The following is a 25,053-nucleotide window of genomic DNA, read 5'->3' as shown; positions in this document are numbered from 1 at the left end:
CCATGGCAGAGGAGTTTTCTAGCAGTACTTAAACTTCTCAAGGCTTTTCTTTGAACCAGGTGTGATCTCCATGGTGTCTGGGGAAAGGCTGCATCACTGCCCTTCCCCCTTCTCCAGGAGCGCTCCATCCATGTGGAGTTTCAGGTTAATAGCATTCAGTGGTGGCTGTGGGATGGGCTGCGAGCAGGGAAACAGGATCCCTTCTCCAGTCCTCTGGCTCTACTTACCTTCCGAACCCTGTTTTGGAGGCCTTGCTTCTGGGCCGGTGCAGGTTTTGGTATTATTCCAGCGGATCCAAGCTTACAAGCAGGGTCCGTTTTGTTTGTGTCAGTGCAGGGGGAGGCAGTACAGTGGAATGGAGTCACGCAGATACCAGGCCTAGTGTAAAGGGAATACAATACTGTTTTATTCTTGGTCCATGGAAGCTGCCAAGTGGCTTGGTAATTGTCATGGGCACGAGGATGTCTGAGTATCTCTAGATACCTCATCTCTTGGAGGGTTTACCAGTCTAGCTGCTGTTTATGCTAATTGAAAGGACATTGTATCACGTTGTTATATCATGATTTTAACACTTCAACTCTATGGCCCCATCCAGTGAACTGGTACTTGTAATTACTGAGTTAAAAATAGCAATGATGACAAATATTCATTTATAATGGAGATTAACGGGATGACACCTACTCCTGACCTGAGCACTGCTCAATGCCGCGAGGGTGACAGAACAGAGTTAAATGGTCTCCTTTATTCGAGAACAAGCCAATCTACAAGACTATAAAGCAAACAGCAATTATACCTGCATATTATGCCATAGTGCCAGCTGGCTAATATTCAGGAAGGATAATTCATGTTATTACCTTGCATTTATTTTATATGCTTTCAATTCATCCACAGAGGCAATCGGCAAGTTAGTGAATGCATGTAGTTTGGAAAAGCCACTCTCAGAGTTACTTCAAAAATACAAGAACAACCTTTGGAGGGATTAAAATGTTTTGCTGTAGTAAAAGAGGCACAAAGTATGTTACTTAGAAAGAATGGCTCCCATACAGAAAGACTCAGCTAAGACTTAGTGATATTTTTGTAAATAAAGATGCCATATGTAACTTTCGATATGTTAGAAGTTATTGAAGTTTTACTTAGAAAATGGATGTCCTTGAATCCAATGAGTAGAGCCATTTTCATATTTCCAATATGGATAAAAAAGTCTGGGAAAAAAAAAGGAAGAAATATCAGGAAAACAGAAAGAAAGCAGTGTTCTCTTGATTTTACAGATAAATGTCTCAAGCCAGAGAGGCTCCCGTAGCCTTTTTTGCCATCAGATCTGCTGCTTGAATGAAATCCTTTTCATTTTTAACTCACCATCACAAATACCATTTCCTGAGTAACTCCTCTCTGCCTCCATTTGGAATTGGATGTGGCACTTGCATCTCGATTGCCTTCTTTTCACTCTGCATCTGTATTTGGACAATCTGCTTGAAATCTGAATTAGCAATTAATTGTGTGAAACTGAGAACAGAGCAATCTTCAGTATTCATGTGGTTATTTAATATCTTAGTTTTTTTTTTATCCTTGAAATTAATACTAATGTCCAGAGTATCTCAAGAAAGATATATTCATTTCTTTTTTCTCCTCTGTTTTTAACATTTTTAGTGTAATTACATAGATCCTTTTAAACCACAGTGTCCCAATGTACATGGTAACTGAGTTCTTAGTCACCAACCTAAGGCTAGATTTCCTGCTGAAATATATATGCCTGAACATTGTCATATAGGCAGGAATAGCAGAAGTTTGATTTTATTAAGCACATGAGATAATAAAAAAAAGCTTTTCTTTATTCGAGCTGTAAATGTTCCACACACACGGTAGCTAAAAATCTCCAGGGGAGAAGAAAATTAAAATTTGAATAATTGGTGAGAACTGTGTGTTACAGCTATTGTTGATATCATCAACTTTTACTGTCTGCTCAGTAAGTAAATGGTTTAGGTGCTGAGCTGTTAAAAGTCCTGTAGAGAAAATTGCAACATGAAAATTCAACTTGGACTTGCAGTTTTGCAGTGCAACAAGCTCCTCCAGCTTTTTTGCTGCCAAAAGGAAACAACTGCTGCTTCCAGGTACAACAAAAGTGTCACTTGTTCAGCTTCAGTGCCAATTTAACTGTATTAGTGCATTTATCTGAATATCAACATAATTTTGAAACAGTAATACTGCAAGTCTGAAATCATGGTCTCACTTGTGTTCCTCATCAGAGCTGAGTCTTTGCAGGCCAGTAGAAACAGACTGAGCAGGGCCCCATGGTGCCCCGTGGTTTCCAAATGCTGCTCCGACGCAGCGGCTGTGGGAGCAGTTCATCTGCTCCCTCTGGCAAGGGCCAGAACAGAGTGACTCGGTGGCACTCAGACCTCAGACAAGCTGCACACTCGCTGAGTTAGTATTTGCTGTATCTGAACAGTAATGCTTTCTCTGTCCCTATTTTTCTTCTTCCTATTATAACTACGGAATGCTGATCATGTATTCTGCGATCTGACCGTGATAACTGCTGCTCAGAGAAGGCTGGGGTTTAAGCCTTTAAATCACAGGAGCTAAGCTTTAAGTTTCACTCTGACAAAGTAAAAAATCAGCGAACGAGCCTGATGTTACCTGTCTGCTGCAACCAGTTGTTATAGTTCTTCTAACCAGGAATAATTCTCTTTTTTAGCTGAAACAAAAATCTGCTTCAAGTACTACCATGGCGTGAGTGGAGCACTGCGAGCCACAACCCCCAGTGTCACGGTGAAAAACAACGCGGCTCCTGTAAGTTATTGCCAACCTCTTTATTTTCATAAACCTTCCCTACTGTCACTCTCCCATGCATTGCTTTCCTTGCCTGGTTTGTATACTTTTGCATTAAAATTGAGCATAATGTTGCTTTTAAATGAGCTGTAGTACACTGGAGTGGATAGCCTTTTTAGTTAAACATGGATTTGTAGGCCAAGGGGACTTGGCTTCAGCTCTCAGCTTTGTGGCAAAGGTCCCCCTTTGCCAAAGGGCCCCCCCTTTGCCACAGGGGACCTCCGTGCTTTTGGGCAAGTCCCACATCCCAGCTCTAAACACTTCTGTTAAATGATCTTCTCTGTACTGGATGTTGTGAGGCACAGCTGATGGATTTGGGTTCCTTGGATTGAAAATACCATAAGTGTCTGGGAAAGGAAGTTTATTTTACTATTTTAAGGTGCATTTTTCAAAATTGAGAAGGGATAATTTTCACAGCCACCCTTGAATTTCAGAATCAGATGAAACTGATTATTTCAGAAATATCAGTGGCAAGGTGTGGGCATTTAGGCCCTGATCCAGCAAAGTACTGAAGATCATTTTGATAGACTAAAGTTTCACTGAAAGCAATTTTGATTTGCTAGAGCAAAACATCAAGTGGATCAAATGGCTCTTGAAAAGCTATATAACTTGCCTGGTTTTAGAGAAGTTAATCCCCGTAAGAATGTAATTTTTTAGAAGCCCAGTGAGAGACTTGCTGATTGCGAGAGTTTCACTGCCTGCCAGTGCCAGTCTTGTCAGGGAGCTGTGTAAGGAGTTTATAGCAAGCTTTGGACAAAGACTAGCTCTGATGCTGTTTATCATGAAAACTGAGTTCAGGAAAGGCCTGTCTTCACTGAAGGTGTATCTAGATTTTAGCAGATAGCACTGAAGCTTAAATTTTAAAAGTTATCTTTGCCCTCTTTTGATGAATTGGAATTCAGCAGCAGCTAGAAATGGAGTGCTGGGTAGGAGCTGTTGGTGCATCCTTCAGGAATAAAATACATTTATGTCTCAGTGATGTGCTTCTATCACATGCTCAAAGTGAAGCCATTCACCTGTGTGGAGCTGTACAAAATTCTTTTCTGTCTTCAGAAGTTTGATGTGACTTTGAATATTTTATGGCAAATTCAAAGTTTGTAGGATGCTGAAAAGTACTATGTAGTGAGCTGACTTGGGAATAACCATTCATTTCCTGGTTAGCATCAGTTTGGGGGGACCTTCTACATCCTTGGTTTGAGCACCAGTTTTACCTGCAAGATAAACCAGGCAACCGAAACAGTAAATACCAATAGGCTGAAAGCGCAGAATAATTCTTTTTTATGATTCATGTCTATGTCTCAGACTTGAGTTTGAACAGATTAAATCAAGTTGACAAGTCTAGTGTGGAAGGACAACTGTTTCCTTATTAAATGTCAGCAGTGTGTTTTAAATTAGCACAAAAATGCCTGAAAGTCTGCACCTTCATTTTAAGTAGGTAATCCAATCTAATCCAAGCTCTTTTCTACATGTTTGGGAAAAAAATGGCCTTCAGCAGCCATTCATTTTTAACCGAATAGAAGGACTTCCCTTTAAAAGAAGAGTCTTCTTTGTCTAGAAGTTGTAATCAGCCTTGAGATTGGGTGAGCAAAAGAAAATCCTATTGTGACCTTCAACTGTACATGACTGAAAAATAAGATGTTATTAAAAGTAATATCAGGTAATAGTTTTCCATTTGAGGGTCAGAACAGTGTCCCTGGAAATAGCATTCTCTTCCTTTCCAGATAACAAAGACATGTACACCTATTTTTTCTTGCCTTTCTATGTCCCAGAATAGTATGTGTGCTGTGCAGATGTGGAGAGATGAGCAATATTGTAGATGTGTCATCAGTTCCTCTGCTGTTGTCTGACCACAGAGGGCTGCATGACATATATATTTGGTGCATGGTAGCACAAATGCTAAGAAATGAAGACAACAAAAGCAAAGGAATAGCAACCAGTTCATGCACTTTGAGCCTAGGTGACCCTCCTGTATGAATGCAAGAGGAAAAAATGCTGTATGAGTATACAGAGAAATAGTAGGCTGCTTCTCCTGTGTATCAAGGTTTTTAGCTGGCTAAGCTCCTTCAGTCGCTAATCCCAGCAGAAGCCATCAGATGTTTTTGTCCATCTGGCTCTCAGCAGTACCTGTGTAAATTTTATTACCAGAATATCTGAATGCTTCATGGTGCTCTGCACCCCTGGAAAGTGGTGCTATTCCCAGGGAAAAGATGAGGAGGTAGAAGATGAGGGGTTTGCCCAGCCACGCAAAGTGCAGATACTGCCCTTAGAGCTGCACACCAAGGGACCCTTGCTTTTTGCATGCCATTTCACTGATTCCATAATAGCGATTCAATGAGAAGGTCTGGTGGAGAGAGGAAATTTGGGAACTATTAGGCTGTGAGGTTTTTTTTTCCCTTTTTTTTTTTTTTCTTTTAAAGCCCCAGTTTTCATAGAAAGGGGAAAAGTTACAGCTCAGGCTGCCTGCTTTGAAGGAGACTTCCAACACTGGAGAAGGGAAGCTTTCAGAAGAGACCAGGAGTTCAATGATTCCAGACTCATGCATTTTGAGTGGAAGGAGAAAATGTAAAATAAATCCAAATATAATCTGCTAAATCTATTTTAATTGTCCTAAACAGAGGTTTCGAACAACGACCAGAAAGTTTTCCTCCAAAAGAGCAAGGAGCTATTCGGTGAGAACCAGGACCTTGCAATGCTTTTTGTGCACCAGCAGCTCAGCGGAGGATGCTCCTCTTTCCTTCCTGGTGCTGCTGGGTTCCTCCCCATGCCTTCGTAGACATTCCCCGATGAAGAACATTGAGTGGGCAGCCTCAGCTTATTTTTGGTCTCTGAATCATAATCTGAGAGTGGCAAAGCAGGGAGCAGTTGTTTTGTTTTCTCTTTTCCTCTATGTGATCAAGTCAGGCCTGTGACAGTCTGCTCCGTTCACTGAGCTTGCCTGAGCTCCTTGAGACTTCTTATCCTCGGGAGACCTGACAGACAGAGCCCCCGTTAGCAAACTCAACACAGCAAATTCCTCAGTTGTTCTCATGGCTGACGTGATTCCCGGCACAGCCCCAGGGTCGCGGACGTGGCATTGCTCCCACTGCCAGCTCTGCTTCTCCGACTGGGTTGGCCTTGATGCAGCTCTTTCTCAGAAAGCCCATTCTTCAGGCCCTTGCGCAGGTCCCAGGGGTGGTTTCTTTTTTGTTTTTCCCCCTCCTGGAAGAGGCAATCCTGTGGTCGATCCTCGCTCAGATCCTCCCTGACTTTTCAGTCATCAGGAGTTTCAGCTGCAGCTAAGGGAGCCCTCAGTGTGTTGTCAGAAATCATAAAACAGTCATAAAACATAAAACTGCTGTGGCTGTAGCGGCTGAAGGTTTCTGAAAAGCTCATTCCCCTTGATCTGTAGGGAATGTTGCCTTTGCAGTAACAGTGACACAGATGCCCCCCGAAACCAGGGCTGTCGCTAGAGGACGGGGGCAGCCGCTCTGTGAGTGTGACACAGGCAAACCTCCTCATGCGGCATAGCTTGGGAAAAGGGTCAGGAGCAGGCGTCTGTCAGGGAGCAGCACTGGGCACAGGTGGCCTTCCCAAGGCTGTTCCTGCTGCTCCTGCTGGCTCTTGGCCCAGGCAGAACCACCTGAGCGGGTCAGGCCTTGGGCAGCCTCCTGTCTGGTGAGGAGCCCTGTGAGCTCCAGCGCGCAGCAGCGTGTGGAGAAGCCCAAGGTCTCTCTGTCCGCCTGTCTGTGCTTTTCTACTTGGGAGCGGGGCAAAGGAACTAGGAATAGCCGTGCTGGGGGCTGGAAATCCACGTTTACACGCTACAGGGAGAGTGTTTAACTGGTAGTGAGAAGGAAGCCTGCTTCCAAAGAGAAAAACATTGCTATATTAGCTGGATGTCTTTGTGCGGCACTGACTGTGCTCCAGGCTCAGGAACGTCGCCCGTCTCCGCTGCTGGGAATGTTCCGCTCCATTTGAATCGGCCTCCCCAGCCCCTCCCCGTCGCCCGCCGGGTGGGATGCCCTGCGGCCGGGCTGTCCGCGCGAAGCCCTGTCACGTCGCGTGGCCCACGAGGCGCCACGAGCAGCCTGGCTCTGTGGGGACGGGGGGCTCCGCGCTTCATCCGCTCCCCCGCGGCAGGAGCTGCCAACGGGAGTTTAGGGCAGGGAACAGCCCTGCGAGCAACGGCAGCGAAACGGAGCGCCTGCCACTCGGAAAGCAAGGAGCATCTTGGCTGCCTTGGATTGGTTTTGCTGGGTTTTTTTTTGGCTTATATAAAACATTCTTGTTTAAGTACAATAGTTTCTACTTGTATAATCATAGCCTTTTCCTTGGTATAGGTGAGCTGAGCCATTTCTTCAGCAGAAAAACACATTTTATGGCATCTAAAACTCTTTGTTACCTTTTAATCTAGTCATAATGTTGTAGGGGAAAAATGAACATTTGTTTTTTAGGAAAAGCTGTACCTTCCTAGGGGAAAAAAGCAGGTTGTGTGAAAATGGTTTAATTCAAACATGGCTCTTTGGCAGGAAGATCAAGCAGGCACAAGAGCAGGATACTGAGTGAGAAAAAACCTTTTCCCCAAAGAGTTTATAGCCTAAAAAGATAAATTGGCTACATCACAATTAAAAGACAGTAAGTGGAGAATCAATGTTTTAGCCTTAGGACAAATGTCTCTGCTAAATTGGGCGCATTCACTAGCCGTGTGTTAGATGCAAATAGCGACGGTTAATCGAACCTCTGGAGCTTTCGTGCCACAATTTTTGTCTCACAGGTCATTATGGCACTCATCAAATCCACTCAGCAGCCTGGGGAAAGCTTTGTAAATCGGAGCTAATTACTGGAGGAGACCCTCCCCATGCCATGTTTACGTGCAAACACGGCCTCTGCTGGGTTTCCCACAGCAGTGATTACTGCTCGATAAGCTCCTGCCCTTGGAAGGGGCCTGATCGTTCCCGAGGACTTCCTGCCGTAAATATTTGCAGTGGGTGCTGTCACGTCAGAGCGTGGGCTGCCAAGGAAACCTTCATAATGAAGGATTTTGCCTCATTTCCAGGCTTGTGCCGCAAGCCAGGATGTTACAAGCGAGTCTGCGTGGATGAGCAGGCGTATTTTTCATTCTTTCCAAAGACTGCATTTAAATTCGCAGCTGCACTTTCACTATTGCTTTATGTCTTATTCTATGACATGTGACTTTTAAAACCCTCTGTATTTCCAGAACATCGCTGTGTCTGGAATAGAGCTAACAGTCTGGTTTTGAAAGTGTAAGAATAAAGTTTGAGAAGCACAGGATTAAGAGGTAGCAGAAACCTCTAGTGGTTTCTGCACACCTCAGCAGTTAAAGTGAAAAAAAAATGTATGGCAAACACAACATCAAGCTGTTGCAATTAATCACAGCGAGGATTGCAAGCCAGGTACATCTTGAACATGTGTAAGTGGTGTACCCTGCAAGGATCGGCATTTCTGCGAAGGCAGCACCACTTCCCTGGAGGCCATTGCAGCTATTTGGGTGACCAGGCATATGGCAAAGAGCAGCCAGAGGATCTCCTTCACCTATCTGCAGATGAGAAGTAGTCAGAGCTCCCCCGACTTGCCACCGTCCTGGCATCAAAATGCCACCAGTACCCAGCCTGCCACCATCTGTCTCCTCCTAATCTGATTACCTGCAAAGGAGATGGAGTCACTCAGGAATGAGAAAGTCAAGGCAGAACCAACAGGGGAAGTCATTGAAACTGGGAATATTTGCTCTGTTGGAAGGAAGAGACATGTAGACTACAGCAGTCAAGTACAAAATGCTCTCTGCCAGGACAGCAATGTAGAAGGGCCTCTAACAATATATATGCTAAGAAACAATTGCTCTAATAAGTGGCTGGTACTCGTTAGCCATTCAGGATGAAAAATTCTGGGGAAAAAAAGCACTGAATCCAAACATGGTGGTGGATGGAGAGTAATCTTTGTATATCATTCTGGTCTGTTGGAAATAGCTGTGCATTTTAGACTTTTTTTCTGATGGCATTTTCTTTCACAATAGTTGCAATGCTCCCTGCATCCCACTGATCGTATACGCTCATGGTTTGCTGCCGTTGAAGTGCAACACCATGAAGTGGTGTTATGGGAGAAGTCTTGGAATTAAAATATATATATAGTGAATAACTGTAGAGTTTCTTCAGCATTTAACAGAGAGCTTGTATTTCCTTGTTTTCCTGTAAACATTCAAGGAACAATTTGGTCTCTTGTGTATGAAGGACCTGATGTTGTCTGGAGTTACGAAGATGTAATGCCTCACAGTGAGCTAATCAGAGGTAAAATAGAGTAGTGTTACCTCTTGGTTGGGCATTTTTACATTATGGAGTTCTGTGTGCACTTATTTGGGGATTGTTTTGAGAGGTTCTTGAGAGGTGAAGTTAAAAATAGAGAGGGTTTTCACTAGTAGTCTGCCGTTCAAACTCCTCTTGGTAGCAGCACCCAAAGCCCTAATCTGGCCTTGGGCCCCAGGGCGCTGTGCTCTGCCAGCCGGCCGAGAGCTCCTGTTAACAAGCGTTGTGAGAGCAGAGTTTCCTGCCAGGACTTGTCCCCATTAGCTGCAAAATACAGGAGAATTATTTTTAGTGTGAGAGCAACCCTCAACACATTCGTTACAGCTGAAAAGTGTCATGAATTCATTTTTCCACTTTGGTTTTGCTTCATTATAAAGCCATGGTAGTGTTTTACAGCCTGATTTGGCAATATTCAGTTATGTTCAAGCATCCTTACTCACAAGAGCAGCCCCCTAATAGTTGCACAGTTGAGCCCTTTGTTCAGTATAATTACATTTTTTGGTTATGCTTTTCTATATCCTAATTAGCACTGATTTGCAGAATCTGAAGGTTAATGACATGTCCAAATTATTTCTTACAGCCACCTCAGTATCACAGGCATGTTTTAGACTCCAGATACATAAAGGACATTGCATTTACACTACTACTACTCTCTCATGCGGGGAGTCTTCCATTTCTATGAATTAGTGGAAGCAGAAAGCGTGGCCAGTGTGTAATTAGTCTGCAACTGCAGCGGAGCTACAGTAGCTGCATTATAAATAATAACCGCTTACTTCCTTTTCTCTGCTCACATCTTAAATTGGGACAGTTGGCAAGAGATTTTCTTTAAAGATTAAAAAAATTCATTTGCACTGCAGGCCCCTTCTGACTACACCAGCTTCAGGAATGCTGGCTTTTATCATCCTGATTCAGTAAAGCTGGGGGCACATATTAAAATCCCTTTACCTTACTGGAAATTTTTAGATTTTCTTCCAAACTGGAAGATTTTTTTTACAAACAGAAGAGAATTAGCAAGCAGAGTCACTTCAAAATACCGTTTTCATCCAGCAAATTAAAATACACCAATAGCTAAATTGAGAGATGACCCGGTTCTGTGTGGCTTGTGGCTTTTCTTTCCTCTCTTGAACTTGACTTTTCTACTCAGCATGGCTTAAGCTCTTACTGCTGCCAGCGTCTGTGAGGATGGACTTTCACCACACAGGAGAGGTGCTCAGAACTTGTCACCTCGCGAGCAGGGCTGAGCGGAGCAGATGCACAGGATACTCTTTGCGAATGATTCCCATTTCGTTGTCCCGAGCTCAGCGGTTGGGTCTGTGCTTTCCAGCACAGTGCTGTTTCCGTGTTTAAATGTCACTTAATTCTATAGTCTTCATTATTTCCAGATTGGTCTGGATGAAAGAGAGAGGTGTAGCATATCTGTAATGAAGGGATGGGTTTTCAAATACCAGCCTCTAAGATGATGGGGCTCAGGACTGGTCTGGGAATGCCTTAACGTGAGAAAGAGAGCCAGAAGACCTTTGAGTGATGTTTCTGCTCCAAACCCCCTGCATATTCACACGCATTTTCCCAGACTCAGAGCCACCCATGTGGGTGCGAGGCCAATGCAGGGGAGCGGACGAGCGCGGCTGGACACGCTGCTGCCCTGGAAGGACGCCGGTGTCCCTGGGGACACGGAGCACGAGGCTCACGCAGCTCTGAAGCGGTCGACGCAGAGCACTGGGGCAGGCAGCGACTCTGTAAATGTTGCTGATACGTTGAAAACCAGTGCCCTTTTGCACCCCACAGCAATGCACTACGGAATGAAAAAGCTAATCCTATGTATCAGATGCATCTCTGGCAGGGTGCCCAGCACGTGGAGTGCAGTACAGCTCCATGCAGACCGGGCAGCCAGGAGGTGCGTGCTCCTCTTCGCACAGGGGAGAGCGAGGGATCTGCAATGGAAACTGTGTGGTACTGACACCCTTAATACTTTGTCCTTGCTTATGCACCCGATAACTTCATAATCTCCATATTTTGCGTTCCACATCATGCCCCTGCTGTGGGTGTTGCTGGTGAAGGGAGGAAAAGAAATGGGCAGGAAAGAAATGGCATCTGTTACATTATTAAACAAAACAGATTTTTAGGATTTATTCATCAAACTTTTGCAGCTGTGCAGGGACATTAGCAGGGACAGAATAAAAGGCAGGGGTAAGGCCACCATTTGCCCATTTCCTGCTAAAATGTTGCCAACTCCTTGCCCTCTTTTGGACTCCAAGCAGGCAGAAGTAGCCCTGGAACTGCAGAGCAATCCCTATGGATCACTGGTCACTATGTTCCCTTCATCCTGAGGATGAACCTTTCCGGTCTGGGCCTCCTGCCTGCTGCCCTCATCTCCCTGCGCACTGGGAAACAGAGTTTTAAGAAAACATGTGGACCTGATCATGGTGGGAAACTAGTGGAGATGCACAGATTTAGCCTTCCTGGGCATCCGATCCTATATGAACTTTTAAATGTCGATTTAGCGGGGTTTAATTAGCAGACTTGCAGTGCAGCACGGAGTTGAAATGAACAAATAAAAAGCATGACAGATGGGGAACTGGAGTGACTTTATTTTAGCAGCACCAAGAAGATCATTACACAAGCCATTTATTTGTTAATGGGTTCAATACGTGTCTGGTATTTCCCAGCCACTTACTTTCCAAATGTCTCTTGTTATGGTCACATAATAGCCATGCTAATAGTCTGCACATCATATTACTGCCTTCTGCAGTTTAGTAAATTATGGAAAGCTGCTCAGTGACTGTTCAGCACGCTGTGCTAGTGTAATAATTTCTGTTCTGGTGTGCAGTGCTGGCGGTATGCTCCCTTCTGTTACATGCAGGCCTTGTGAACACAGCATAAAGCTCATGACACTAGTGTAGTTGTTGCTATCTTATACTGGCATAATCGACGATGTTCCGGCCTTTTAGATGTTCATGTACTCTCTAATGCTTCTGATAACATCTGTGAGAAACAGGACAGTTCTTGAAGCTGTGCGGATTACTTCGAGTTTTGCTGGGGGAGGAAGAGAGGAAGGAAGGCTTCAGAACCAAGGAGTGTGCTTGGGGATGGCGATGATGGACTTCTGAAAGAGGCATCTCCTGCTTCCTCCCTTCAAGGAGTTACTTACTGAGATGAGACACAGATCATGTCTAATTGATTGTGTGCAAGGCACAAACTAAATTATGGGGATAATCTAGGTTACATGACCTACCTTTCCAATATATATCAGTCCATCAGTTGCAAGAAGATTTGATTTGATGTTCTTTTATAAAACAGATGATTTCTGCCCTTTCTTCCTGCCTTTATCAATTTGATTAGTAATTTTCAATTTTGTATGCATTGGCTGCAGTCTCACTGGATGGTTGGGAGGCCTGCTAGCAGGGTTTTTAAAAGCACATTGCATTCTAGCTGTTTTTGATGTGCATTTGACTAAGATTTAGAGACAGTGCCATTTATATATGGCTTGTTCTAGATTTTTTTTTTTAATTTCCAGTGGGAAAAAAAAGGAACATGAGTATGGCCAGGCTGAATTCTCTGTAAGACCTTTCAGGTACGTGCTAAGAATTAATGGTTTGTGAAGCGCTTTCTAAAATGAAAGGTGTTGTCATAGCCTTTAATTTGTGAATAATTCCTATTAGCTGATGAGATAAAGCAGAGGACACATGAGCAAATATTAGCTATTTTGAGAAGCAGAGTTTCTGCTTGACACGTCCATCCAGGCCGCTGAGCATACTGAACCGTGGTCATCAGATCAGAATAAAGAAGAAATGACTCATGTTAGGGGAAGAATGCAAATATTAGCTGAGTGACAACTGTTTGTGTGGATAAGCTTTGCAAAGGAGTTCTATAAATTATAAAAGGTGTAGAGGGAAAGGCATGAACTTAGATAGTACTTACTCAAAGCAATGAATAAAATCCCACATGATTCTCTAAAAGCTCACAAAGAACAAGGCAAAAGAAGCAGATGGAAGGAAGTGAAAGAAATTTGTTTTATAAAACTATTGTAATATAAAACCTCTGCAATAATATGAAAATAAAGTATCAGCAACACTTGGGAAATACATCAGAATTATGAATTTATGGGTTCATTTTTAAAAAATCTATGATGTTTGTAAGAGATTAGTGATTTCTAAAACAATGTTCTGATGCCAGAGGCTCATCTCATCTGTTGATAATGGTGACTGGTGTAACAGAATCTGCTTCTGGGTTTCCAATATTCTGCTTAGTGAAGAAAGAAGGGAAGAGGAGGCTTAGGCTGCAGAGAAGATGTTCAAAAAGATGTTGTTAAGGTTTTTAAGTCTATTAGTATAGATCATGCCAGTCTGAAAGCTAGATTCATTGAAGATAATAGAGATATTCTTGCTGATTTTGTAGGGCTTTATCTCAAAGTCTAGATGAACTTTTCAGAAATTTAAGCTAGATATAATTTGTTTGTCATTTACATTGTGTATCTCTGCCTGACTATTTTTAATTAATCTTATTTTGCTGTAAGCATGACATGTTGTTATTTAGAGTATAATGCAAATCATCTAGAAGACGGGAAAATTTAAACCTTCTGCAGAAAGCAGTGAAGGAGACTTATCTTGAGTCTGTCTCTCTGGGACTCTTGTGCAGCCTTAGCTGCCCTCTGCTCCATCTTACCATCATAACTGTAGCTTGCAGGTTTATAAATGTGAAGGAAAAGACTATGACACAGAGATAAGAAATGAACTGAATATATCACTGGTGATTTTGCTGTGCAAAAAAAAAAAAAGGAAAAGAAAAAAAAAGAAAAAAAGAAACAGAGATTCAATGTACAGTTGAAAAGACTTGAGAAATTCTTAGGCAGAACTATTGAAAGGTCTCTAGACACCCACAACTGAAGCAGCTGGAAGGTACTCCTAAGCTAAAGAGCACTTCATTCCTATGGCCCGGTGGAGAGCTGATGTAGTGGAAGGAAAACAGGCAAATAGGTACAATACCTTTTCTTGGGTCCAGACATTGCTTGTAGCATGAATACAAATCAAGGTCTGAACTTGAGGTGTGGTTGGGAGCTCCCTGCCCGGCCTCTTACTCCTGCCTTTCATGAAGCATCTGACGCCTCCTAACATGGTTGTTTTCAAGCACAGACAGACAGACATTTAGAGGGAAAGAGAGACATCATTAAGCTGGCCTCTGCTAGATCTGTATCCTGCACTAAACCCCTGTGGGTAGACGTAGTTCTACAGTGAAATTTTATCTCTGCTGGAGTTGATAGATACCATTGACTTTGGTCCTGCAAGGCCATGGAATGAGTTGCAGGGCAACTAAACAGGAGAGGAAACAGGATGGGAAAGGAGTTGAGCAGTGGGATGGCAGCTGTCTGCAGACAGCAGAGATGACTGCAAGGTGAACTGAGTGTGCATGCACACATACGTAACTCGTGGATGTGAAATCCTGAAATGTTGGAACGGAATTTATACGTTCTTTGAATGAAAATGCTGTAAGAATATGGAAAAGGAGCAGATGTTCACAGAAAGCTAAAAAGTTGTTAAATGGCCCCCACCTCGCATCAGTGCTTGCAGATACTTGTCCTGTCACTGTAGTGTGTATGTTTGTGTGTATGTCCATTTGCACATGCACGCAAGCCCTGTCATAGTTATAACATCCTTTTCACCTAGTTCTTTGGCCTCTCCTATGTTTTCTACTCTTAGTTTTCAGATATGTATTTCATGATTTTTTCTGCCAGTAGTTCAGTCCTAGGTTCATGTTTTGTTTGAAACTGAGTATCTTGTTTTGCCTTTAGTAAAACAGTAGTTTGCTTGTAGTTCTCACAAAACTCAGATGATATAAAAAAAAAGTGTTATATTACCTGGAGAAAGGTGATGATCAGAAACAGCTTAAAAGAAAAAGAAGGATTACAATTTATATTCATGAAGAAGCAGAGTGAAAGCTTCATGGTTATCTTTTAGCTTTGCATTTCCTGGTTTTTAGAGCTTGGCAGGATAATCATGTTCCCTTAACATATTTTGATGATGGAATGCCATTATATAATATCACTTTATACTTTTATAAATCATCTTGGCTGTAATTATTACTTGTATGAGAGATTAAGAGCACAAGAAGCGCAATTGGGGAAATGGATGTAGGTCAGTGTGTTATACCTCAGCATACATGCACAGGATTTTTTTTTAATAGAATTCTGAATCCTCTGTTCATTTTTAATTCTGGAATCTCTTGAGAAACATTTCTCCACTTATATTGACCATCTGTCTGTTTTTCCCAGCTAGCTAGCTGAGTTCTCAGACAGGGACATTTCCGTGTATGCTGAAAACACACCATCCTCCCTGCTTCAAATCTCCAGTTTAAAAGCAGGCTTAAATTTTTGTGGCTGTAAAATCTGATTGAAAGCAACTAAGATATTTCAGTGCAGCTCTCTTTTAGCTCAGTGGATCTGATCCCTATTTACATTGAGGTCTTTTCTACTCTTTTGGCAATACAATAGGATTTTATGGGGAATATAAGAATAAACCACATTAATTATATTGCATGCTGATAGTCTTAGCAAAGGGCCACCAGTGTTACTCCTGTCGGCTACCTAACCCTGGGCAAGGGCTAAACCTGTGGTTAGTTTACAACATTTTTAACCGACTATATTGTTTCAGGTGTTTCAGCAGTTTGTGAGCTGTTGTCTGGCAGACCAGAACAGTAACTGTGGCGGTGATCCCTGAGGTAAAATATCTGAAGGCTGCTAATGTCTGTTGCCTCAGGCCTGACTGAGCCATCGGGGACAGGGGAGGTACTGCCAGAAAGGGCTGGAGGTGCCCGTAAGCGGTAGGAAACATTGGTTTTAGTAGCAGCCCGCTTGCTTCTCCCATTCTTCCCAGCAGTATCATCTAAGCTATCCCAGCCACTTAGCACGTGTGAAAGCTGCTGGCTGTGCTGGTCACTTGGAGACCTCCCCTCTTTTGCGGCAGCGAGGAGCATGGCAGTGCCTGAGGCCCTGCTTGCCGGCCTGCTGCTCTGACGCTGCCTTCGCCCGCAGTGGCACCCTGTGAGTCTTCCTGCCTCCTGGAGCTGCTACTCCTGAGAGTTTCCACCTCTACTGCTCAGTTGTGTCCTGGGGGTGCGGGAAGGAGTGGAAGGCTGCCAGATCTCTGTCTCGTGGCAGCCTCACTGGCTACTGCAAGTGACACCTTGCTGGCAGAGGGGAATAGGGAGGGCAGCACAGGCCCCTTCTGAGCCCCAGCGTTCGGAGCTCTGTGATGTTGCTCATGTAGCAGAGGATCAAATATTAATGCTGTGAAGTCAGCGGCAAAGCTCTTGCCACTAACAGAAGGGTCAGAGTTGACCTCTGGATTCAGCAATCCTTCCTCACATCTCACTGGCTGATGTTTAGCAGCCCAGCCTTGTCCAAAAGGGGAGGGGAAAAGTTGTATTTCTTATAAGTCCCTTTCCATGTGGTTAAAGGGGCATGGTCAGACCTATTCCATGTAGCCCAAAGTTTTGGACACTGGCCAAGAGAGTTTTGTTGTCAGGGAAGGGAACAGCAGAGTGAACTCGGCCTCATCCCAGACCACTCATGGTCACCACAGCCTCCAGCCCTTGCAATGCCCGCAGCTCTGCACTCCTCCACTTTACCCTTCTCCCTTCCCTCCATACACCAGTGGACAAGCAAGCTTAGCAGCTGCCTCTGTAGGGAAGGACGTGGCTGCCTGCCAGGCAGAGGGCGGGAATGTCCCTGGTGGGGAAGGAGAGATGTTTTCCACAGAAGATACCTGCCTTCAAGTGAGCGTGGTTGGCAAAGGGAGGCGTTCGAGAATGAGGGCCCTGTAGTGCGCGTGGCGAAGGGAGCCACTTGTCATCCTCGTGAGTATTACTCCTCAGCATGGGGATGAGGGTGATGTGGGTAGTTTGGTTGTGTGGGGTATCGCCCTGTGAGATGCCATGCTCCGGTCCACCAGAATAGTTTCACAGGATTAACTGAAAAGTTTGAAGCTCACTTTGCACAGATTTACACAGCAACAGAAAACACCTCTGTTGCTTATAGGACATGATTTATTTATTAGCATATACAAGAATTAAATCATTATGCATGCTGTAGCTAATGATTTCTCTGTAGTGACAGCACTCCTGCATTTAGTTGACATTCCTTCCCCCCCCATCATATTTAATGACTTAACATGCAGAAGTCTTTTGCATCCAATATTCATCAGGTGAAATCCTTCTTGAGGCTTTCAATGATATCTAAATTACTGTAATGAATTCAGCCGTTATCAGAGATTGGATTTCTCTGTGTTTTTCCCCAAAGTCTGTAGCATATCTCAAGGTTGCTATAATATCCAGGCGTAGTGATTGTCAGGATGAGTTTGGTGTCTGTTTTTCCCCGATTTTTTTGTCCAGTCGTTCTGTGCTGTTATGTATGAGGATGAGTTTGGTGTCTCTTTTTCATGATTTTTTTGTCTGATTGGTCTGTGCTGTTATGTTTGAGGAGTGGATGAGAGAGCTGGGCTTGTTCGGTCTTCAGAGAACTCTTAGCTGGGATGTTACTTATGGCTTTAGTGGGAGAATGTAGAGTCAAGGCTCTTCTCGTAATTCATGGTGAAATGAAAGCGGCCATAGAACAAATTACAACAAGGAAAGTGTGGCTGGATATTAGGATTTTGTTGGGTTGCTTGGTTAGTTGGTTGGTTGTGTTTTGCCATGAAGGTAGCCAAATACTAGAATGTGTTACCCAGACAGGTTGGGGGGTCCTTGAAGACACTCAAAATGTGGCCACATAGAGCCCTGAGTATCCTGATCCAAACCTGGTCCTACTTTGACTGAGGGACCTCCAGAGATCCCTTCCAACACAGGTTTTTCTATGACAGTGTGATTATGATAGGATAAGATTAAGATAGCTAAGTGTTTTCTCATGAGTATGATGCACAAGGTATGCCAAAAGATACACAGGAGAAACACTGAGTTTGAATGAGACTGCATGAACTAGAAAACAATAGATACCATAAACAAAAGATATTTTTTCCTTCTTTTACCTCTTCTGTACCATCATAGCTGGAAAAAAATGTTCTGTGGAGTGTAAATGTTTTATGAGGAATTTGGCAAGAGTGAGGGGCATTTGCAGCAGCAGGCATATTTCTCTATTAAATCAGGTGATAAGTCTCTGCAGTCACCTCATTTCTGCCTAAAGCAGGACCCAAGGTTGAAAGTAATGGGTCTGTAATTCACCTCTGGGGGAAAAAAAAACAATAGGCATTCATAGTGAATTGATATTTGGGGCATTCATTTAGAGGAATGGGCCCTGTTCAGTGACTTGCTGCGGCTTTTATGGCGTAAGGGGTCATTGGCTGGATTCCCTGGGGCAGACTCTATGAGCGCAGGATTAATGCACAGAGCCATTCCTCAAAAACAGCTCACCTGAAGAATATGGTTGTCTCTCACAGTCATGAGCATTACTCATCTGCGTCCTTGTCCCAACCAAACCACTTCAGAAGACTGAGGAGTCTCTAAAACTCTAATAAAGCCTGCCTGGAAGCTCAAAGTGCTGCTCTAATGCAGTTTCTGAAGATGGCATGGGTATGTCACAGTATCGAGTATTTCCACAATATATGCCCTACATTTTGATCTCTCTCATCACTTTGCAGTTCAGAGAGAGAAAAAAAAAAGAAATGACAATTTCTAAATTCTTAATAGAAGAAAATATTTCCTTGAAAAGGTTGAATTTATCATCTGCGGAGGCAAATTTTATGCAGAATTGTAGGATGTGAACAGTGCCCACTGGGTCTGTTTTGCTTGTCAAGCTGGAGCTCCCAGTTATTTCAAGTGTGTGTAGGTGCTTGCGCTCACTCTTCCTGGGAGGATAATATTTACAAGCAGTTTTTGCTGTCAGAGTGCTTAAGCACATTAGAGTTCTGTGTATGGAGCTGTCAAATTTACAGCACTGATCTTGTCCAGCATTAAAGCAGTTTGGTACAAATCTGATCTAACTTAGATTTCCTTGGAGTCTTTTTTTCCAAGATAATGGTGTCTCTAGAGAGCTGTTTAGTAACTGCAAAGAACCCTTTTTCCCTCCTAACCGGAGCAGAGGAAGTGGAAAGCAAGAACCTTTTGTATAAGTGAAAATTTGGTTTGCATGCTGGGGCTATAAACAACTATCATCTTTTGGACTGCTTAAACTTGCTAAGAGACTTCTTAATGCTCCAAGGCCCATGAACATCAAATAGCGTAGCCAATGTGAGCATCTGGTGAGACACACTGCAGAAAGCAGTTCTCCCAGAAGTTTGCTACACATCCAGGAAAAATTACTGTGAATTAGATATAATCCAGCAGCCAACTCCAGAAGATCAGCCTATTAGCATGCATGTGTGGTTGTAATCAAGTACCCGAGACCAAGAATTTACTTACATGTATTTTCAGAAAGGGAAGGAAGATGGACGTCTCTAATCCAAGCTTTTCCTCTGCTGCCAAAGGATAGCTGTCCTCTATTAGGCAGAACTGTTGAAACAGTGAAAAGGCCGAATCTAATAAAACCTGGGAAGCAAAAAAAATCAGACTCTGTGGGAGGTGCTGATTTGTTGCCTTAATTTTGTTTTAATTGAAAGTGGTTGCTCATAATGTCCTACTTTTGAAACTACTGGTTATGCTGAGACAGCATTGCACCTGCATAGGGCAGATGGGTTATATGAAATATCTCATGTCAACACGGAGACCTGGCACGCCTGGTGCCTGCTGTTGTTGAACTCCCCGTTGTCATCAGCCTGTGGATAGTTGAAGACTTCACCGATGACGCTAAATAGCAACTTTGGTCTGTAATTTAATTTGAGTTCATTATCTTGAATCATTTGAAAGAATTTATAGCATTTTCAATGAGAAAAAAAAGCTTGCTTGCTTGCTTGTTAGCTAACTTTTTTAAAGGTTTCTAGAAGAGATGCTTGTAGAGCTAAAAGCTTCTATCTCCTCGAAAAAAAAAAAAAGATCGATAAACATTGCTAAAAGATGCAGCAAAAGCAGGTTCTGCAGATATGTGTCTATTCCAAATGCCTGCCAAAGGAAAAACCTGCCCTTGCTTAGGGAACAGCAATCACAAAGCCCAGGATCATAAGGCTAGAGCAGAGCTCACCGCCATACGCCAGGAAAACTGCGTGTGGCCACAATGCTTCAGGGATCCAGCGGGGACTTAGACGCTGCTCCAGAGGAAATCGGCTGCCTGCTGTTTGGAATCACCTGATAGACAAACAGCAGTGCCAGCTTAACAAGCTAACAGGATAAGTGGAATATATTGCATTCAAGAGCAGGATTAATTCTGTCAGCAGAGTGAGGCTTGTAGCTGAAGCATTGCCACTAATTAGAGCTAGGTTTTCGAAGTGGTGCCTGGGATTATAGCCATAATTCTGTCAGTGACCGAGTCAGGGAGCTCAGTTCTCCGTTTGCTCTTTCCATGAATCTCTTCCTTGCATCTCAGTGCGCTCCGCGGTCCAAGATGCAGAGAAGTTGAGTGATGGGGAGGAAGGAAGGACTTTCTAAGTTCTATTTATTTAATCAGCTTGCCTTTTTTTTTTTTCCCTAAAACTGTTCATTTTTTAAAGCCAGCACTGCTTCTACTGTCTACTCTCTTCTACTTGCTCAAAGGTTTACCTCAATATTAAGATTTCAGTGAAATCAAGAGGCCAACAAGAAAAGGCAGCTGAACTAGGTTAGAGGAGAAAAAAAAATGAGGAACTCTTCTTGGCGCTTGTGTCATGTACATTGCTCTGACAAAGCAAGAGCTGGAAGCTGATTTAAAAGGACATCAAGAAAGCAGTGCAGAGCAGACATGGGTGCACTCCACTGAGCCAGCTAACTTGGGAGGTTTGGAGCTGCCCTGTTCCTCAGCGGGATGGAGATGCACAGAGAGGGAGGCAGGCAGAGGACAACGCTTCAACTTCCTCTTCGCTCCTGACTCTTCTGGTCAGACCATTAACCGTGTTTATTTTATTTCAAATCTGCAGACAAGTTAATCCTCTTGATAAGCAGAGAACTGAGAACTGGAGGCTGAGCCAAGCGTAGTTGCTGGCCAGCCTTTCCTCCATCTTTGGAGCAGTGTAGCTTTAGCTCTGACACATCTGGCGCTATTGCTCTTTTCTTTGGCTGATGCACCATTTAGGACTGAGCAAAGGCCATTTTTTTCACTGGTGATTTGAACCAAAACAGGCTACGGGCTTCCCTTTGTGCAAAGATCATTTTTATCTGGTCTCTTGATTTTCAAACTTAAACTTGACATATAAAATAAAAATATATTTTGCTACTTTACTTTTGTATTTTTAGCCTTTTCTCACTGTGGACTTCCAGTTTTCATACAAATTGTATCGTACTGCTTGGAAGTGCGAGTCCCTCTGAATACTTTGGTATGTTCTTAGAACTGCTTTGAGTTAAAGACTTAATAAAAGAATCATCTTGCTAATATATAGTATGGTCTAGTCTTGTGCTGTGGTAATTTACAGTATCTGGGTATTTAATCTACATGAAATAGTACTACAGTTACAATCTGTGCTGTCAATGTAAAATATTCTAGATTTTAATTAACATTGGGAATGTGTAGGCTTACTATGTAGATCACAGAATGTTTACCATAGGAAGAGTCATCATGTGCAAACAGCTAGTGTCTAATGTCACTGCTGTGTGCCATGTTTTAAGTGCAAGGACTGGGTTATGTGAGATAATCTGCATCAATTATGCTCATTAAAAGACAGCAAGTTTTACAGCAGAAGCTACTGAAGTAATTTGAAGCAAAATCTGGCTATCAGTGAAGAGTAAAATTTCTTAAACCTGCGGTTTCTTGTACTTGCGGAGAAGATAATTTGCTTCATTTTAATCCCTTTGTCTGTGTAGTCACAGTGGCCCAAAAAAGCCCTTTTAGAGAGGAACGTGTGCTCCTTAATGATAAGACTGAGGCATAGCTGTGCCTTCCTTTCTGTGCGTGGTACGTCCTTGCATTTGCCAACTCTGCGTGCCTAGATACGGTAGAAGCATGCAATAAAAACGTATTAATCCTGTTTCATATCAGCAGGACTGTTCCAATAGTTAGGCTGAGCTGTGCAATATCCCAGCCTGCTAAAAGGATCGTTGCGACTCATGCGGGGCCTGCTTAGCAGCGTGTGGGCTGCGCACAGCGCGGTTTTCCCTTCGTAGACACTTGGCACGGCTACAGTTAACTCTGTTGCCTAAAAGCAGCTTATCTCAGGCAGGACCAGGCAAAGCAGTTCCAGCCTCTCCCCAGCCCATGCTCACAGTGTCACGGTGTCCCAAAGCGTTTCCCTCGCCACAGCCTCGTGGTACGGGGAGGCTGAACCTGCGCTGGGTCATGGAGGTCAGTCCAGTTTCAGGAGAGGGAATCTCGTCCTTGTTACTCCTCTATGTATCTGTATAGACCAGTGAAGGCAAAGGTGTTTAAAGACATATTTGGGGTTTCTTGGCCCCTCACTAGAAAAATTACCAGTGATACACATGGAGTTTTGTGTCAGTAAGAGCTGATGGACGTAGTACTCTGTGGTTTCTGAAGGTTTTTATTTCCATAACACAAACCACAGCAGAGAGGGAGTCCCAGCGGCTCCATTTGCAAGTGTGTAGCCTACATTCCTGCTCATTCGGAGTGACATAGCATCATCCTAGCATTTACAGGAACTACTCACAAGGAAAAGGGAGGTATTATTTTTGGCTTTCCATCATCTCATTTCGTCTTCTTTTTTTCTCTCTGCTGAAAGAAGGAAAAACAATATCAAACATGGACCTTTTCCAGAATTGAGCAAGTCCTGAGGGGCTTGGATCTGGCCTCAGGTATCTCAGCAGATTTTACAGCTAAGCCATGAGATGCTCTGGAGATTGCTAGTGGTGTATACTTCAAAGGTTGGGAAAGCCTATAGTAGACCAGTAGAAAAGGTTGTTTAGGGTGTGTGTCCTGGAGAATATTTAAGAATAAGTACTGATACTTCCTTTAACTGTTTGAGTGCACATGTTCCTATCATGGCAGTGACAGTTCTCATTAAGCAGGAGAATGAAAGAAGATTTGAACATAGTTAGGAGATGTGTAGTCTGAGAAATTCATGTAGGCTTAAATTTGCATCTGAAGTCCCTCACACTTAAAAAAAAAAAAAAAAGTAATTTAGTAATTTAGTATGAGCTCTTATTTCCAAGATATAAGGAAGACTGAAGTTGTAGAGAGCGAATTACATTTCATCATTTTCATCCAAAGACATCAATCTAGAAATAACAAGTGATGAAATGAATATTATTTTTCTGTTGTCTATCTAGGTTTTAACTGACAGTGGAGATCTTTTTACCTCCCTATGACCAAATTCAAATTGCAATAACAAATTGCTGATGTAATTGCATTGCCATCACAGAATCAGTCTGGATTTCTTCTACTGTGAATGACAAGAAGGAGGACCATGACTCGTGCACCTTTTCATCTCAAGCTGCAAAATTCTCTAAAGCCCAGCGAGGGCAGTTTTAGTGATAAATAGGGAGCATGTACTCAGCTTTATCCTGCACCGTACAGAATGCTTTAGCCTGTTCCTCACTACTGTATAGAATATGTCTATTGTATTAGAAAGTGGTGAATCTGAGCAGAAGCAAATAGTTTTTTCTTTTTAACCTGCAAGCTTAGGCTTACACTGAGAGACTTTTTTCATTGTTTTTAATGTTCCTGAGCTGTTTGCTTTCATCCTGAAAGTCTTACCTTCACTAGACAGAAGTGCAAACAAAATGACCTTGTCTTGTCAAAAAACTGCGGAGAAAACATTTGCGTACTCAGCTTTTTTCACATAGTGAGCTAAATCAAGCCACACTATTGCTGTATCTGTCCTCCCTCCCCAGCTCTTGAAACATCAATATTAAAGTAAAATTACTGTCCCAACTTTCCTGATACCCAGGTATAATAATTTCTTCCTTTGAGAAAGGACGTGGTTCTGTTGTTGAACCCACTCTGGCACGTGCTGTGCAACATCGGAGGCATTCCTGGGGTCTGTATTTCAGGAGCAAAGGTGGACCCATTGCCACCGTTACTATGTGTGGTAGCCAAGGATCAGAGCTGGAGGACATGTTAGTTCGTAGCTGGAATACTGGAGAAAATCATATATATATATAGGTTCGGGTTGGTAGACCTGTGTACGGGGCCATGCAGATGAGGTATGAGGCGTTTAGGAAGTATTACAACTAGGATCTTGGTTTGGGGAAATGGGGTGGGAAGGAGAGGACAGGGAGGGGACTTGATGTTCACATGCTGAAGTCTTTAATGACCTAGTGATTCTCTTGGTGTGTGCCTCCATCCCCACCAACTTCACTACATTGCTTTCCTTTGTATTTTTTTCCTTTGCTTTCCTCCAGGCTGTGGTAAAATTGGAAATATTTCAAAAGAGTGTTCAGGTGTGTTTAAAGTTATGAAGGTTAAATGGTAAACATTACCAAAACGAACAACATATTGTGTCTCAGGAAGCTGTTCTGGGGTGAGCTAAAGAGTGTGTAATTGAGCTAGGCAGTGCTCCTTTTCAGTCCTGCTTGCATACTGCAGCTTCAGACACTGCTGATAAAGCAGGAGTCGGCTGCTGCTGGCAGCTGTGTGCTTGACTCATCGCACCAATATCCGTGGGAGTATTCTAGCTGCTGAATTCCTCATATCAGGAGATGCTTATAAGGCTCGGCTTGTCCTCATGATAATGCTTGACCTTTCCTGACCTTTGAAAAAATCCTCCTAAAATCCTTCTAAAGTAGGAGCTAGATGACAGGAAATGCTGTATGTTTCGTGCATATCTCGTATGCCATGATATATTCAAATAGAGCACAGTTGGAAAAGATCAGATATTGTTTTCCTTGTGGGTTCTTTTTTAATTAGAAAGTGCCAGAAAGCATGATATCTGTAGGTGATAATCAGCTCTATTTTATCCTCACTTAGAGTCAATGTTATGGAGGGGTTTGTAAC

The 25,053-nt window shown here is 43.1% G+C and overlaps 1 protein-coding gene across 4 annotated transcripts in view; it reads left to right on the top strand.

Moving 5' to 3' along the window:
- The window catches only part of HECW1 (HECT, C2 and WW domain containing E3 ubiquitin protein ligase 1), a 171,376-nt gene that overhangs the window by 48,259 nt on the left and 98,064 nt on the right, over positions 1–25,053 (top strand). For all 4 annotated transcript variants that reach the window (XM_010223776.2, XM_088520860.1, XM_088520861.1 and 1 more), the window contains exon 3: positions 2,693–2,787. In XM_010223776.2, coding sequence (XP_010222078.2) covers positions 2,693–2,787 — 95 coding nt within the window. The remainder of the gene's footprint in view (positions 1–2,692; positions 2,788–25,053) is intronic.

Source organism: Tinamus guttatus, unplaced genomic scaffold (genome assembly GCF_059628265.1).
Source record: "Tinamus guttatus ecotype Peru unplaced genomic scaffold, ASM5962826v1 Tinamus_guttatus_pri_ptg000104l, whole genome shotgun sequence".
Lineage (NCBI taxonomy): Eukaryota > Metazoa > Chordata > Aves > Tinamiformes > Tinamidae > Tinamus > Tinamus guttatus.
This window is presented reverse-complemented; position numbering and strand designations above follow the sequence as displayed.